Raw genomic sequence first — 17,824 nt, 5'->3', positions numbered from 1 at the left:
TCAGGGATGCAGTGAGAGAGTCTGGTGGGCAAGAAGCATCAGATTAGGCTTCTGGAAGGGAGGGGCAAAGAGTTTGGCAGAGATGGGATTGGCCCCTTAGTAGCCATAGAATGGCTGTATGGAATGGGGAGCGAGTGTATCAATCCAGCTGCCCTTCCTCTCAAACTGGGCTCTCTGGTAACCCTTCTCCCCCAGACGTATGCTAGCCATCCCTCAGATGCTTCTTCCCTTGACTCACAGAGGGTGGAAGTTCTAAACTGTACTTGTCACCCAGAATCTTTTTAGTCCATAAGGTACAAGTGCCCAGTTGGGCAACTCTTCTGACCAGGCTAGAAAAGTGACAATGCCAGGCTGGCACAGGCAGCATCTAAAGGGCACAGTAGCCTGTGCCTAGTAGGGTGGACTTTACAATGGCCACTATAGCCCCTCCAAAGTGCCTGCCCCTAAGGGGCATTCTCTCTGGTTGTCTCCTGGACTCTCTCTTAGGGCCAATGCCAGCATCTGAGAATCATCTGCCTGAAAATCCTAAACGCATCATTCTTAGCTTTCAGGGTCCTGGCTTCTTTGAGAATCTGTAAAAAGCTTTACCCCACTCCCTAGAATAGTGCAGAATTGCTACAACACTGTGCACACACCCACAGTTCTGCATGTAATTCCAGGGAGTTTGTGGACCCTAGGAAAATACCCCCACCGTGAGGGCTTTCGGACTCTTGAGATGCTCTCAGAAATGTTCAGCTGAGTGGGTGGGGGGGGGGGGGTGGGCAGGAGGGAGAGGACAAACTTGGATCCATGGTCAGAAGTCTCTGCTGTCCACAGCAGGATAAAATTTTCCACACATTTGACCATTTGATCAGATTAACTGGCTCTCATTACACACACACAGAGAAGAGCTGTGTCTCTGCTGAAATACAATGTCCATGCTCTCTGTCCTCCTATCCTGGTTCTTGGCAGTGCTCTGTGACCACAAGTACACAGACGTTTGATGCTGGAGCGGGGGAAGGAGGCCCGGTGGCAGGCTGGGGAACTTTTTCTTACCTTCCTCAGAGTCTGAACCCTGGGCACAGATTTTATTCTTGTGTGGCCAGGTCAGATGCCAGACGTACACCTGGTCTGGCACACTCCACAGGCTTATGAAAACTGGCCCTTCAGGCTCATCAGTCTGTTGTGCCCCACACGGGTCATTCCCATGTCAAAGCCCTGCCCTGCCCCTGGCAAGACTGAGCCTAAGCCTCCCTCCTGCGGGAATTTGCTAGATGGATGGGAGGAAATCAGACACAGACCCAGGACCTGGAGAGTTGGGAAGTGAACAGCCCCTCAGTGAGTCAGTTCCTCATGGAGAGGGGAGGAGCACGGAGGTTGGGTTGGCCAGGAAGGGCCGCTGTAGGAAGGGAAGGTAGAGGGATCAGCAGGTGAAGGAAAGGAAAGAAGGGGCAGCCCTGAAGTCTGGAAATGCACTGTGTGAAACTCGGGGGAGGAGACACTTGGGGAGCACTTTGGGTTAGCTGAGTATTTTATTGTTTGTATAAACTGGATTTGTTTATTCATTCATTCATCTATCCATGGACATTGGGGTTATTTCCACATTTGGACTATTGTGAATAATGCTGCCATCAACATCAGCATACAAATATTTGTTTGAATCCCTGCTTTCATTTCTTTTGGGTATATACCCAGAAGTGGAATTGCTCGACCATGTGGTAATTGTATGTTTAATTTTTTGAGGAGCCACCATTACTGTTTGGATTTGGATTTTTTTCTTGTTGTTTTTTGTTTGTTTGTTTTTTAAAATCCTCACCTGAGGATATGTTTTTCTTTATTTTAGAGAGAGAGAAACACCGATTGGTTGCCTCCTGTACATATGCCCCTGGGGATCAACCCCACAACCTTTTGGTGTACAAAGGACATACCAAGCAACTGATCCACCCAGCCAGGACTGGATTTTGTTTTTAAGTGCAATTTCAAACCACTGTACTGACATGATCTGATTTAGTTTTGTAAGATAACTGATGTCCACTGTGGCTGCTATGTCAAGAATAGATTGTGAAGAATAGAGGCCAGGAAACCAGTTAAGACATTATTGCTGCTGCCCGGCATGGCTCAGTGGTTGAGCATCGACCTATGAAACAAGAGGTCACGGTTCAATTCCCAGTCAGGGCACATGCCCGGGTTGTGGGCTCGATCACCAGTGGGGGACATGCAAGAGGCAGCCAATGATTATCTCTCATCATTGACGTTTCTATCTCCCTTCTCCTTTCCTCTTTGAAATCAATTTTAAAAATATATTTTTAAAAAAGACATTATTCCTGAGGTGACAGTGAGGACCAAGAGAAAGAACTGGCAGTACTTGCTGATGGACTCATTGTCAAGGATGAAGAAAGGGTAGAATCCAGCACGACGACTAGGTTAGAGCAGCTGGAGGGATGCAGGTACCGTATACTGACAAGGGGGAGCCTGGGGTGCAGCTTGGGAGGAAATCTGGAGTTCCATTTTGGGCGTGTTTGGTTTGTGGTTCTGTTATACATCCATGTGAAGATGGCAAAGCCAGGAAAGAAGACTTAGGAGCCATCTGCATATTGATGAGACTGAATAAGGCATGTGTGCCAGAGGTCACAGGAGTCTTACAGCCTCTGTCATGAGTCATGAAGCTGGGTTGGGGTGGTGGGGTATTAAACTTAAATTAGGAGGCCATTGTCTAGGGGGCATAAGAAAGTATGGATAGGCTTGTCTGTGTCTCCATGCTCCGGAGCACATGTCCAGTGGGTCCAGGGGTGTGACCGGAAGACTGTCAGGGGTTGACTCACTCCCCTAGAAGGGCCTGCACTCATGCTCAGAATCCACAGGTCCAGTCCAGCCACCTGAGCCCGGGGGGAAGGTATGGGAGAAAGGCCTTGTAGAGCTCAGGCCCCCTGAGGTTCACAGCTCAGTGCTTTGCAGTTTCTTACCACAAAACCCACTTCCTGTGATGTTCTGTCCCTGAGTTATCTCCATTACCATGAATTTCCTGTGAGAAGGCGAGGCTTTTGGTTGGGGTTCCTCCCTGCTTCCTGTTAGAACCAGCCGTTGGGGCTGTAGTTGGATTATGAGTCTGGGAGATCCATGAAGGCAGGACCCAGACCAGGCCCCTCCTGACCAGGGTAGTGTCAGGCACCTAGGAAGTGAATTAGCAGATGTTTACTAAGTGAATGCTGGGCCAAAGCTGCCAAATGAGGCTAATTTTGACTCATAACCATTGGGGACAATACTCCCTATTTCATAGTGTTTTAATCTTCATAGAGAATATTAATTAAGAAAGTCAACATAAAAGCACCTAGTTCAGCCTGGCTGGCGTGGCTCAGTGGTTGAGCATCAACCTATGAACCAGGAGGTCAGGGTTTGATTCCTGGTCAGGGCACATGCCCGGGTTGCAGGCTTAATCCCCAGTGTGGGGTGTTTACCAGTCAATGATTCTCTTTCATCATTGATGTTTCTATCTTTGCTTTCCTCTCTGAAATCAATTTTTTTTAAAAAGCACATAGTAGGTACAAGTATTTGGACGCTGTGTGAGCAAGGTCTGAGCACTGGGCTGATCCCACAGCTTGAAAGAGAAAGGACACAATCATCGCTTACACCTTCCCCTCCACTTCCACTTCTGAAACTCCATTGCACAATCAGGAACAGAACAAGAGCATGGGAAACCAAAATCACAGTTAGTAAAACATAAGTAAGATTTGGAATATGTTTCAAGATGGATTGCTTCAGAGTAGAGCTATTTTTAATGCTCTGAGGATTCCAGACTGAATAACAGGATTATGAAGTAAGCCTCCACTCAGAAAAAAAAAATGAAAGATCTAAGCAGAGATACCCCTCCCTTCAAAAAGCTTTCCTCATCCCCAAATTCAGGATGGTTGCTCTCCCCCTCCCCTCCCCTCCCCTTTCCCCTGCAGGCTCTCAACCCTGTACTTCCTCTGACAGGCTACTGCTGGGCTCACCACTGTGCCTGACCAATGGCAGGCACTTGATGCAGGTTTTTAATTTAATTAAAAAGAGGCTCTTCACCTTCTCATTTCCTAAAATATTCCACAGGCAAAGCAGGTAATAAGGGAGATTAGAGTAAGACTTCTTGCTGCTGGTCCAGCAAGTAAGAAATCAACATCTGTATATTCTACCTGGCAAACTTATTCTGAGGAGCCTGGAAGACAGGGAAGCCGACACTGAAAACTGTCACAGTCACTAGGGGTAGAAACGAGAGGAGGATGGAATTACGGTTCTGAAAGATGGCGGCTGGAAGGCTTCCGAGACCAAGAGGGGCATCTGAAGCCCTTGTCGGAAGTTTATACTTGATTTAGACCAAAGAAACACAACCCTGAGGTGCTGTCTCAGACATCAGAGCAGGTGCCTAGGTAAACGGGCGCCGGACCGACACTGCAGAGCCAGCGTCCTGGCCAGGTGGGCTTGGGTGGCAGGGGTGCTGGGCCACACACAGGACTTGCTCCTTCCACCCCCTTCCCCACCATCTGCTTCCATGGACTTGCTTAGTGCGGTAGGTGTGGGAGGATTAAAAACTGGGGCCTGCTGGAGGCCCAAGAGCGCCAGCGCTGTGCCCGCAGGGGATTAGGTTTTCAACAAAGCGGTGAGCTGACTTCAACCACACTGTCCCTTCCAGAGTATTTAAAGGAGCAGCTGGAACAGTACGTGAAGCAGCTGCAGATCGTGCGGGTGGTGCGGCAGGAGGAGCGGAAGGGGTTGATCACTGCCCGACTGCTGGGAGCCAGCGTGGCACAGGCAGAGGTGCTCACCTTCCTGGACGCCCACTGTGAGTAGAGTGCTGGCCTGGTACCCAGGAGGCCTGGGTGTAGTCTGGCCCACCCCTCACCCCTCCCTGGCAGAATGAGGAGCTGTGACCACAGCATCAACAGGCCCCTTCCTGCTCTGTTCTAGGAGTGAAGGAGGCTTGGGACTCTCTCCAGCTTCTTCTAGTCCTTTCTCACCCAAATCCCAAGGGTGTTTTATCAAGAGACACACACAACCCTAAAACAATCGGTCACCCCACAATTGCTGGGAGTGTGCTCCGGAGCCCCAGGCATTCCTCTCTCCCCAGATCTGTACCTCGTTCTGAACTCAACCCCTCAGAGAGGCCTCCTGTTACCACTGGGGACTGATCTGTGTGGAGCTTTCCTGTAGGGCCACCTGGAGCCAGGAAAGCCTCCCTCTCACCCCAAACCAAAACGCCTCCCACCATTCGCAGGGAAAATAACTCCTAAAAGCAGTGATATATATTGGGGAAAGCCTAGAAAGCCAGAGGACCGGGTTTGCATTCTAGCAAAGCCTCAGGTTCCTCATTTGTAAGATGGGAAGAGGATACCAACCTTACTCACCAACAGAATTATTACTCAGAGGGCCAAATAACATAATATACATAGTTCACTGAAAATCTCAAAGGGTTAGACAAATGAAAGAGATTGTTGTTCTACAACTGGAGCTGCAGCTTGAGATGCAGATATTCCCAGTAGAGGGGACACCTGCTTCTGCAATCCACGCTTGGGGAGGGAGGGCTGATTCAGTGGGTAGGCTGGGAATCTGAAGACACCCATCCAGGGCCTTTCCTGTGCTTTGGGATCAGTTGAGACCATGTTAGTCCCCTGAGACCTCCATTCTCCCCTCCAAAGCTGCCTGCATCGTTAGGTTGGGGGAGGGGAGAGGAGGAGGTTCTCAGATCTCTCTGTTCTGAACAGCTGTGAGCGAGCTTGCCTGTGTTTCTCAGCCTATAGCTAGGAAGCGGATGGAGAATTCTCTTGTCCTCCTGGGTCTCCCCGCCGGCCTGGGGCATGGGCTCAGCTGTGATCAGGACCCTGACAGTTGTCTCCGGGTCTGGGCTTGCAGGTGAGTGCTTCCATGGCTGGCTGGAGCCCCTCCTGGCTCGCATCACCGAGGATGAGACGGCGGTGGTGAGCCCAGACATCGTCACTATTGACCTTAACACTTTTGAGTTCTCCAAGCCCGTTCAGAAGGGCAGAGTCCATAGCCGTGGCAACTTTGACTGGAGCCTGACCTTCGGCTGGGAGACTCTACCTCCACATGAAAAGCAGAGGCGCAAGGACGAGACTTACCCAATCAAGTAAGGACCACAGCCTGGTGAGCCCCCAACCCGGCCTACATGGTCCCAGACTCACCCAGTCCTAGGGACCTGGGCCATCTCAGGTCAACATTTATTAGTGCTCTAGCAAGCACCTGACATATTTTACCTAATTCTCATCCCCGATGATTAGCCTGTACAATAAGTGAGAACATTGAGTTTCTTAGAGATAAACAGTTGGCCTCAGATTACACAGCTAACAAAAGGTGGAACAGGGATACCCAGCCTGGCCTGTCTGACCCAGGCCTGCGCTCCTAACCATGGCACTAGACTGCTCTTATCTGCCACTTACTGTGTGCCTGGCACTGGACTAAGGGCTCTACACACTTTGTGTCATCTATTCCTCCCTATTTGTAGGAGACCATGACTGGTGTTTGCAGAGGCGCGGAGCGATAGTGGGTAGTGGCCATTGTTGAATAGCCATTGTAATAAGAGTGGGTGGCATGTGCTCCCAGGTCATTCTCTTTGAAAAGACTGGAAACGTAGTAAAAGAATAGTGCAAGTGTTCTGCAGTTTGCAGTTTGTTGCAGTTGCCCTGAACTTTTTGGTAAAGAGCCAAATAGTAAATATTTCAGGTTTGTCAGTTACATATAGTCTGTTGCATAATATTCCTTGTTTGTGTTTCTTTTTAAACAATCCTTTAAAAATGTAAAAACCATCCTTATATAAACCCAGAGCCTTATATAAAGCCAGGCCAGGTTTGGACCCCAGGCCATAGTTTGCCAACTCCTGAGCTATAGGATGGATGCATGAAAGTTTACCCATTACCTTCCCCTCATACCTCTACCCTGTCCTTCCCTCTCCAATTGCCTGTTGGTGTTGTCAGAGACCACAAGCTTATTTTATTTAACCCTCACCCGAGGATATATTTTTATTGACTTTTAGAGAGGCAGGGAGAGAGAGAAAGAGAAACATCGATTAGTTGCCTCCTGTGCATGCCCTGACCAAGGATCAAACCCACAACCTAGGTATGTGCCCTGACCGGGAATTGAACCCGCAGCCTTTTGGAGTAGGGACGATGCTCCAACTGACTGAGCCACCCAACCAGGGCAACCACAAGTTTATTTTAACAGATATTTCAGCCAAACTGAGTTGGGGAGTGGCTTTTACAGTATCCTGTGATTATCTGCCATTGTTTTCCCATACTGGCCAGGAAACTCCAAGGTCAACTGAATATATATCTGGGATGGAGGGAAGCAGAGGTAGGAGATACAATAAGCAGAGATAAGAGGGAAGGCTTGAAAGGAAGAGAGTGTTGGAGTTCCTCCCCCTCCACATGCCCAAGTCCTAACACATGCTGCCCAGAATCTCAGTGGAGAGGGATCAGATGGGTGCCACGGGAAGTAATCCCATGGATTCTGAACAGCCAGCTTCTCTGTCTCCATTAGAAGGAGAAGCAGCAACAGAAAGAAGAGAGGGGAAAAGAGAAGGCAAGAGGGAGAAAAGAAATGAGAACTCCCTATTGACTGCTTCATAGATGTCTTTTGTTTGTTGTGTACAGCAACAAAGCCCTCCTCCCCCAAGCTGGGCGCCAGGCACACAGTGACACAGTCAGGGACAGGGCACCTGGCCACCACCCATCACTGATGTCCCTGGCTCCAGTGTCTAAGGACCATACAGCTGGAAGATAAAGCTCCAGTGTTGGAGGAATGAAATTGCTGCCTGGTGGTATGCATGGCTTGCCCTCAGCACTATGCATAGTACCCCACCAGGAGGCCTGCAGGCAGTACCCTTTACTCTGAAAGCTAACAGGAGGCTGAGAGGAGAGATAAGGGACCCAGAGGATCCTAAGAAGTAGGCCAGGAAACACAGGCTGTTGCCTGTAGGCTGTGGGTCTGCAGTGAGTTTTCCTGTGTAGGCTTTATCCTCAGAGGTCATTTGTCAGTGGCTTCTGGGTCAGAGACCTTTCAAAGCCAAGGGACAGGCCCAAGGCAGGAAGAACCTCAAGAAGAAGTAGGTTAAGCCCTGGCCAGGTAGCTCAGCTGGTTAGAGCATTGCCCTGATTCACCAAGGTTGTGGGTTCGATCCCCGGTCAGAGCACATACAAGAAGCAACGAAGGAAATAAGGAAGGAAGGAGGGAGGGAGAGAGGGAGGGAGGGAGGAGTTCTAAAGTGCTAATCTGGAATCCCAGGACTCTCTGAACCTTTCTGGGCCTTACTTGGGGGGCTTAGAACTCCTGGGTCAGAACCAGTGACAGAAAGCCTGCATGAGCATGAGGGTTTCCCAATTAAAATTTCTTCCAGAAAGCAGCTGCAGGAGCCAACTTCAGGGCAACAAGAGCAGCCACAAGGTTCTTATGTAGTCACCTTATGTAGTCACCTTAACAGATCAGTCCAATGAACACTGATTGAGCCCCTGCTGTGTGTGAAGCACCTTGATTGGTTCTGGGCTACATGAAGAAGCAACAGAAGGGGGCAGCAAAGCCACGTCCAAGGGAGCCTGGCCAGGCACAGCTACCAACACCCACTGATTAAGTATCTGATAGTGAACCCTAGTCTCCCCTGGTCCCTACCCCCACCTTCAACCCTTAGCCCAGCTCCCCTTCTGAGCCACTCGGTATCTATATTCTAGGAATGAGATGTTTTTGTTAATTTGTCTTCATATGGGTCTGTGCCTCCCTGCTTTTGTCTGAAAGCCAGAATCTTTTTGTAACCTCCAAATGCTCCTTTCGGTGTAAGTTGAGCTTGATGTCATCTCATTTCCTATTCTGTTTCCAGGAGTTTCCTCTGTCCAGAGCAGCTGGCAGATTTTCCCCAAAGCTAGTTGCTCATGCAGTATTAAGTACCAGGGCTGGACTCCTACTAAAACTGGCTTTCTAGTCCCTCAAGGTCCAGGGACTCTGAAAGACAATGGGGTCAGTTCAACTCATAATATTCATTCATTCATGGTTTGAATCCTATGTCCAAAAACAATTTCACATTGCTTCTAATAACCAACTATCTACTATGCTCCAGGAACTTAGCTGCCAAAAAGTAAACAAACAATGGTAGCTTTACCCTCTGGTACTAGACTGAGCTCTCAGAGAATAAGATCTGTCTTTCTTAACTAACATGTAGCACAGGTCCTGGTGGCTGGTATTTAATACATCTTTGGTTGAATAGATGAATGGGTGCCTTTTAGAAGAGAGTAATGATAATTACACCTCTCCTTGACCTAGTTCCTAGAAGGTAAAGAGATATAATAAAAGCTCAATAAACATTTGCTAAATGAACTACTTAGTGGAAGAGGGGCTGTCTATCCCAGGAAAGGGGGTGGGAATAGGGTAGGAAGCATTAGCGGTGAGTCCCAGCTTTCCACTCCTCCCACTTCCTCCCCAGAAGATGCACATGCTTCTCCCTCTGTCTCTCCAGATCCCCGACGTTTGCTGGTGGCCTCTTCTCCATCTCCAAGTCCTACTTTGAGCACATCGGTACCTATGATAATCAGATGGAGATCTGGGGAGGGGAGAACGTGGAGATGTCCTTCCGGGTGAGAGTGAAGAGGGCTTCGAGGGGGGAACCACAGCATCCCAGGGGACAGCCTGAGAACCTGTCTCTTAGGCAGCAGAAATATAACATCTGGAACTGAACTTAAAAGGTGGCTGTTTCCTGGCATGACTCTGCTTTTCCTCCGCTCCCCTCCCTGCCTCTGGCAATGGGACTTTGGGAATCAGATTAGACAACTTGAAACAAATTACTGAGAAGAACTCCTCAGAAAGAAGGGATAACAGTGGTATAGGCATTGGACATCTACAGACATCTTTCATGGTGTCTGTAGAAAAGGATTAGACCCTGATCATGGTAGAGGACCCTGGAACAGGTTAGTAAGCAGTCACTATCTTTTTTCTAGAAAAATCAGGTTCCCCTTTCCAGGTCAGAGGACATGTGCCCTGGTAGTCTTAGAGTTTCCCTGCCCTATGTTCAGAAAGCTCTTCATACTGTAGGAGAAGATGGTGCCCAAATTTCGGTGGACCCCAGAACTCTGAGGGGTTCCAGGAATAAGGCAAATCAGGATTAGGTTAGGAATAAAGGATTGCCTCTTCGTGAAATCTATATAAATCCTCAAGCCAGTGGAGAGGTAATTAGTAAGTAAATGAGCTCATTTGTGAAGTCACCTCTCACAGTGCCTGGCACGTATTAAGCACACCTATAATACCTGCTGTTATTATGTATTTCTGTTTCTGCTGTACTAAAATGAACAACATATCTCCTAATTTAAAACCTAAAAAGAGGAGATACAGGTGGGAAGGCTTAAACAGAAGGGTCACCAGCTCATTCCCCATAACTCCCAGAGTTCTGATTCTAGGTTCATCCATGAGCCTCTGACCTCTCTTCAGTCTCTGTCCTAGGGAACTAGTGTGCTACAGGTCCAAGTGACGACCACAGGCCACCTGGCATTGACTGTCCTTGCACTGATGCTCTGATTGGGTCACAAGTCTATCTTGATTTGAGGAAGTTTGAGTTTCCAGTAATACCTGTGTGAGCTGATAAAATCACATTTTCAATTCAAAAAGCCAAAGTTAGCCAAACTGTCTTTTCTCTAAAATGGGTCCTGAGGGCCATTCAGACATGCAAATGTGCTTAAATCAGAGTGAACCGATATCAGAGAGCTAGGGATTGTGTGTGTGTGTGGTCATGGCCTAAGAAGAAGCCTAGTCATTGTCCTTTTTTCCAGGAGAGAAAGTAGCATTTCCTTGAGCTTCCTGGACCTGGGGTCTGGTGCTCTGGGAATGGAACAGAGCTGCTTGGGGGGAGATTGCCCCACCCAGCTCCTAAAGGCCCCATTTTGTATCCTCTTACGGCAGGTGTGGCAGTGTGGGGGCCAGCTGGAGATCATCCCCTGCTCTGTGGTAGGCCACGTGTTCCGTACCAAAAGCCCCCACACCTTTCCCAAGGGCACCAATGTCATTGCTCGCAACCAAGTGCGCCTGGCTGAGGTCTGGATGGATAGCTACAAGGAGATTTTCTACCGGAGAAATATGGAGGCAGCAAAGATGGCCCAAGAGGTGAGATGAAATGGTCCTCCGGGGAGGGTCTGGATGAAGAAAAGTACAGAATCCCAGACCCTGTCAAGAGCTTAATGATAGAGGCCCACCCATTTCTACCACCTTAGACCCTGTGAGCTAGCCCAGGGAAGCTAGAGAATGAGGAGAGGCGTCTTTGTTGTCCCTGCCAGAGAGCCCCAGTGTCTTTTAGGAGGGGAGAGCAAAGCGATTTGGAGAAAGAACCTCTTCCAGGAGGACTGGCTTTGCTCTGAGAGGCTCAGAATGGGGCTGGGAGGAAACTAACTGGGAAGTGACAGGAGATGAGGGAGTAAGGGGGATCCGGGTGGAGTTCCCAAAGCCAAGATGGGGTTTGGGATTGGATGTGAGGCTGGGTCAGTAGCTCCAACAGGTCCTGAGCAGGAGTGAGCCTGAGACCCATTGTGGGCAAAAGTGACCCCAAGAACTCTGGACTACTTCAAGCCAGGCAAGAAGGTCAAGGCTGGTGGTACTGATCCTTAGGGGTTTGTCTTGTTGACAGAAATCCTTTGGTGACATTTCGGAACGACTGCAGCTGAGGGAACAACTACACTGTCGTAACTTTTCCTGGTTCCTGCACAACATCTACCCAGAGTTGTTTATTCCTGACCTGAAGCCCACCTTCTATGGAGCTGTGAGTCCTCAGAACCAACTTGCCTGCCCATCATCACAGAACCCCCTAGAGAAGTTCAAGACCACTTTCCCCACAGACAGATGACAATCGAGAACTGAATTTTATTCTCCACACTTCTTTATCCAGAAGGAGGACTTTGGAGCTTCTAGAGATAGCTAAAGTCCTTATGAGGAAAATAGCCTATAAGCAGTGACTCGCTCTCAAATGCTCACCTGCATCAGAATCATCAGGAAGGAGTATTAAAACACAGACTGCTGATTCAGTGGGACTGGGGTGGAGCCTGAAAATATGCATTTCTAACAAATTTGTGGGTGATGCTGATGGTCTGGGGAATCACACTTTGAGAGCCATTGCTCATGAGGAAATTCCCATGTGCTAAGGACTTCTCCACAAACCTAGCAGCCTAAGAGGTGGCCCAGCAGGCCCTGGCCCCGCCTCTGGGCTGTGCACCTCACTTTGCTGTTAACTTCAGGCATCTGGGTTAATGAGCAGAGGAGAAATCCAGTCATGCAAATTTATTCCAATTGGGCCTGACACCACAAACTAAAAATCTCCTGACTATGCTGTCCTGGTTTCCCTCTCTACTCCCCATTCTGCAGATAAAGAACCTTGGTATCAATCAGTGCCTGGATGTGGGTGAGAAGAACCACGGAGGGAAGCCCCTCATCATGTATGCCTGCCACGGCCTTGGTGGCAACCAGGTATATAGCCCAACCCTACTGGGGCAGGCCCAAGAGAAGCCTGTCTCTGAGCATCTCCTCTCGTAAGGGGTCCCCTTCCTCCACTCAAAATAGTCCTTTCCGAAGGACGAGGATGGGGGATATCCAGAGAGAGGAGGAGATCCCATCCCTGCCCTCAGAAAACTCCCAGTCTGAGGAAGAAAGCATGACAGAGACAGACAAGGTCTGAAATCTGAATTAGGGACATACAGAGAGCACTGGGCATCAGTGCTGGGTGCTAGGAAGGGATGGGGGAGGGGAGGATTGTTCATCAGAGACGGCTTGCTGGAGGATGCCAGCTGCTCAGTGATGTTTTAGGGTAAGTGTGGGAAATTTCTGAGCACTTTCCCTCACCTACATACAACTTCTATCTTCAGTGCCTCTTCAGCCCAGAAAAAACACTGTGATCCTACCACCCCAAAATGACCCCAAAACAACCACCTCCTGACATCTTAGTCACCTAGCATCCTGAAAATTTACTCCATACCCCACAATGGCCCAGCTCTTTCCTGAGGAATAACTAGTAACCTTTTTGGCCTGAGTTCCTCAATCTACCCTGAATGCCCAGCATTTGGTAAGAAAGAAGTACTTGAACCATAATTGAAGCAAGGGAGGGAGTGGCTTGGGACACTGAACAGACTGTCTATAGGAAGATAGTCATTCTAAAACAATTCCCCGTACCACTGGCCTGCATGATGATTTTAGGTGGTACATTGGTGAACTTTTTTATTTTACTAGTAATCTATTAACAAAAGAAGAACTAGAATATCAGACACTTGACTTCACAGATAATGCTTACCATGAAGCGAGGTTAATATTTTAATTAAATAAAAAATATGAATTAACTATTATTCCAGTATAACCCAGATATGGTTAAAAATTCCTGAAGGTGACACTTGAATTACTAAAGTCTTGTTGCTCACTCACTTGCCTCCTCAAGAGGCCATCTGTGGTTGGCATCTTAGGGCAGATGGCTTGGTAAGGTGGTGGGCAAACTCTCCACCTGTCTCTCAGACCTCCTCTTGTCTTGACTTCTAGTACTTTGAGTACACAACCCAGAGGGACCTTCGCCACAACATCGCAAAGCAGCTGTGTCTACACGCCAGTGCTGGCACTCTGGGCCTTAGGAGCTGTCACTTCACTGGCAAAAACAGCCAAGTCCCCAAGGACGAGGAATGGGAATTGACCCAGGTAAGTCGGCCCAGAAAGTTCAGCATCAAGAACCCAAGGCCACCACTGCCCCCCCCCACCCACTCCTTATTTTCTGTATCTTATGCCTGAGATACCATGGAGTAGATCAGTACTAGAAAGTATGGAGGGTGAGGGCTTGGTCCCAGGCAGAGTTCCCAGGGCTTAAGTAATGTTTGGTGATGGTTGGTCTGGCTGATAGAAAGATAGGGTCAGGTGTGTCATGGCTCAAGTATTTTTTGACTGAACCTAAGTAGATGAAAGTGAAGAGTCTCTCATGGTTCCTGCCTGCCCTCCATCTGTCAGGCACAAAACTATGCACTCACATACATTGGTTTGATTAATATTTCAGAGGTTCTTCCCAAGAAGCTCGGCAAGTTTGTGGCTGGCCCAAGATTCATCGCTAGTAAATGGCAGGCCTGAGATTCAGACCCAAATAAGTCTGACTCGAAAGTACAGGCTCTTTCCATTAGACCACACTGCCTCAGGGTCTATAATGTAACTTCTGTAGTACTGAGCACAAACTAGCTCACTCTGTTCTACCCCAGTCCTGTCCCTGGGTTAGGGAAAGAGGAGGCTAACCTTGGGGCTACAGAGAAGGGGAGAGTCTAAATATGATCCAAGGCAGAAAGTGGAGGTAGGCAACAGCGGCTCAGGCCATCTGGAGGAGGCAGGCCCCGAAGCCTTTTTCAGTTAGCCCATGGTCCTTCCTCTATTCCAGCCATTCAGGCTAAAGCTTGGGGTGGGTAATTGACACAAGAGGAAACTCAGGAATGCATCCCCTAAGAGTGTCTGGCATATTGCCAGACCTCTAACAGTGCTATTTATTGCCCCCTAATAGCACTGTTACAGGACTGAGGCCCAGGTTGACCCTTTGCTATGTCATCTTTTAGGATCACCTCATCAGGAACTCAGGATCTGGTACCTGCCTGACGTCTGAGGACAAAAAGCCAGCCATGGCCTCCTGCAATCCCAGTGACCCCCACCAGCACTGGCTCTTCATCTAGGCCCCAGATCATCACCTGTGGAAGTTCCCACAAGCCTCTCAGGAAACAGTATTTTGGGGAACCTGATGTTTGGGAACCTGAGCATCAGCTTCTCTGTAGGCCTTAAAGATGGAGTTTAAACCTAATTTTGGATGTCAAGGCAGGACCTTCCTACTCCTTGCAACAACATTGGGCCCATTTTCCTTTCTCCACATTGATGGAAGAGACTGTAAGAGCCCATAGTACTTGACCCAGAGCTTTCCTCTGTCCTAGAAACAGAGACTTCCAAAGCAGAGAAAGCTCCTGGGATAGGGACCAAGGCAGCAATGCTGAATTCAAGAAAAGTACCTCTGCATCCATGTCCTGACTACCTGATCATCTAGAGCTGGGCATACAGAATCTAGTGACATAATATATTCTAGCAGAGATCCCTCTGTTAGCGGTCTGAGAGCAACTCCCTTGCTAAATAGTATGCCGAGTTTATAGAGCCGTTTACGGTTTACAGAAAACACCCTGACAGGAATCGTTTATTTACTTCATCTGCACAATGACTCTGTAAGAAAGACAGGACAGGGACTGGCATGCCCATTTTACAGATAAGAAAGCTGAGGCAGGGAAGGGTAAAGGAGGTTGTCTGTAGTCCCACAGCTAGTGGATGGCGGGAGCCAAGACTGAAGCTTGATCTTGAATACTGAACCAGGGCGCCTTCACCACAAAAACACTAAACAACTAGCCACCGCCATTCCCATTCTCTCTTCCCTGCATTCTGATAATTTCTGGCTGGCTGGTCTCTATAAAGCCCAGAACAATGGAGCCAGGTAGCCATGAGGGAAACCACACAGTTCATGGAGCCAGCGATTCTCAGGTTTAAGTCCCAGAAACCCCCTTTTTTTTTCTTTTCAGTGCCCCATATGTAATGTAATAAAAGGCAAAGTAGCCATGGATGAAATTGAGGATAGACGGGGGCAATGTCCACTAGCCCCTGAACTTCTAAAATTCTGTAAGATAATTTGAAAACCATCATTTTAGTCCAACCTTATCATTTTCCTATTATGAAACCGAGGGCAAATAAGTGAGGTAATTTGCCCAAGGCCACACAGCAAGGCACTGGCAACCCTGAAGCTAGGACCCAGATAAGGCTAACAAGAGCAGTAGGAAGGCTGAAGAATTACGGACAGTGTATAGTCAAACATGACTGCATGACTGGCCTGGTCTGCTGAAGCCCTCATGTGGAGCAGACATGCATATCAGCTCTTTCCTAAGTAAGTCGGACCCTACACACTTGGACTCAGAATTCCTTATGTAGCAGGTTGTCATCTTAGGCATCACCACATGAGGGTGCCAAGGGACCACAGCTGCCTCTCCTTCCCTGCGACTCAGTACTGCAGGTCTCCTAGGTCCCTGAAGAGCCTTCAGGATCCTGTGGACGCTACAGTGTAGAGGAAACATTCTGGGATAGCCCAGCCAAAGGGAGAAGGCAGAGCATAGCCTCTCCCATGATGTGGCCTGAGTGGGAAAGGTCTTTTCTAGAAAGAGAAGAGAATTGGACATGAGATCCCTGTAGAAATAAAGGTTTTGTGGCTTTGGTAAAGGAAGTTTGCATTGGATTCCTCCTCCCCCTGCATGGTTCCTTCGCTGATCCCTTTGAAGAATCTATTGATTCAGGCTGTGAAGAACTACACACATCTGAAAAGTCCATCACAGCAACTTGCTCTTGTTCCCAAACATCCTCTGGTGTATGTACTGTGTGTCAAGCATAAGTAGACATGAGGAGTTATAAGATGAGGCGCTTCCCCTGTGGAACTCACACTCTAGCTGAAGAAACAGATGCAAGCAAGTCATGGAGTGTTCAGATATGTGCAGGGTGAGTTAGAACAATTCCTTCTATTTAGGCCCTAAATTTTAGGGGGATCAGGGAGGGCCTCACAGAGATGGTGACATTTGACTTTAGACCTCAAAGGATGAGTCCTCAGGTGGGAAGGACTTAATAAACAAAGACCTCATACAAGAAATGATCTACATGAGAAGAGATACAGAGGGACAAAGGCACAAGTGGATCTGGGAAACCAAGAGGACATCAGGGTGAGGGAGCAGTAGATGTAGAAGCTAGAAGATCAGGGCCACATAACTTTCATGGACACTTTTGCCTTCATAAAAAGATATGTAAAATTATGTTTTATAACTGCTTAGGTATAAAAATGAATATAACCCAGGCTGATGGTATTCATTTTATTATGGTTTTAAAAGAAAAACAGCCCAGCCAGCCTGACTCAGTGGTTGAGCATCGACTTATGAACCAGGAAGTCATGGTTCGATTTCCAGTCAGGGCACATGCCTAGGTTGTGGGCTTGATCTCCATTAGGGGGCGTGCAGGAGGCAGCCAATCAGTGATTCTCTCTCATCATTGATGTTTCTCTCTTCCTCTCTGAAATCAATAAAAATATATTTTTTTAAATTTAATAAATAAATTAAATTAAACATTTTTTGAGCCCCTAAAAGTATTGTGGGCCTTGGGCACTGTGCCTGCTATGCCTACTGGGTAAGTCAGCCCTGTAGAACAGGGGGTTGGGGCCCAATTGAGAAGGCTTTGGATGTCATGCTAATAAGTCAGGTAAGCCATAGGGAGCCATGGTCCCTAACTCTAGCCCTACTCTGGTTGCATTAAACATCTAATCATTTATCAGGCCTTATTTGCCACTTATCCCAAAATCCCTCATACAGTCCATAACATCACCTAACAGCTCTCCAGCCCAATCTTATGATATATGCTCAACCAAGGTGCCCTAAGGTGATTCCTTGTCCCTACCCAAAAACAGCATAGCCTCTCCCAGGGGCAATCATAAGAGTATCAGGAAGTGAGAGATGCAGCACAAGAGAGAAAAGACCACATGACATACCTATAGAGTAGGCCCAGGTTTGGGGGTGAGGAGGGGACTAGGGAAGGGCGGTAGTCAAGAGGGAGAGAGCACTGACATGGGTGGTAGAAAGGCTCAAGAAACCAGCTTCATTGCCTCTCTTTAGCCAAGGTGGGTCTTGCCCTAACCTGATACCTGCCTTCTTCCTTAAAGTCCACCCCTTCTTCCTTAAAGTCCACCCCTTTAACCACTCTCAGAGCTCACCTAAAACCTTAAAAGCTTGCTGCCAGCCCTGTGCCTCTTACCTTAGCATTGAATGGCTGGTCCCCT

The 17,824-nt window shown here is 48.2% G+C and overlaps 1 protein-coding gene across 10 annotated transcripts in view; it reads left to right on the top strand.

The window, feature by feature from the left end:
* The window catches only part of GALNT6 (polypeptide N-acetylgalactosaminyltransferase 6), a 32,851-nt gene extending 15,999 nt beyond the window's left edge, over positions 1-16,852 (top strand). For 6 of the 10 annotated variants that reach the window (XM_014461743.2, XM_006095665.3, XM_023759678.1 and 3 more), the window contains 8 exons: positions 4,643-4,792; positions 5,860-6,094; positions 9,464-9,581; positions 10,897-11,097; positions 11,615-11,746; positions 12,346-12,447; positions 13,504-13,656; positions 14,547-16,852. In XM_014461743.2, the coding sequence (XP_014317229.1) occupies positions 4,643-4,792; positions 5,860-6,094; positions 9,464-9,581; positions 10,897-11,097; positions 11,615-11,746; positions 12,346-12,447; positions 13,504-13,656; positions 14,547-14,660 (1,205 nt within the window). In that variant the 3' untranslated portion in view covers positions 14,661-16,852. Of the gene's footprint in view, positions 1-4,642; positions 4,793-5,859; positions 6,095-9,463; positions 9,582-10,896; positions 11,098-11,614; positions 11,747-12,345; positions 12,448-12,842; positions 13,040-13,479; positions 13,657-14,546 lie in introns of those variants that run through there. The other 4 variants (XR_001349581.2, XM_014461744.2, XM_023759680.1 and 1 more) reach the window with 4 other exon arrangements.
* The last annotated feature ends 972 nt before the right edge of the window (positions 16,853-17,824 follow it).

Source organism: Myotis lucifugus, unplaced genomic scaffold (assembly GCF_000147115.1).
Source record: "Myotis lucifugus unplaced genomic scaffold, Myoluc2.0 scaffold_160, whole genome shotgun sequence".
Taxonomy (NCBI): Eukaryota; Metazoa; Chordata; class Mammalia; order Chiroptera; family Vespertilionidae; genus Myotis; species Myotis lucifugus.
Note: the sequence above shows the minus strand (reverse complement) of the source record. Positions and strands in the feature narration are given on the sequence as shown.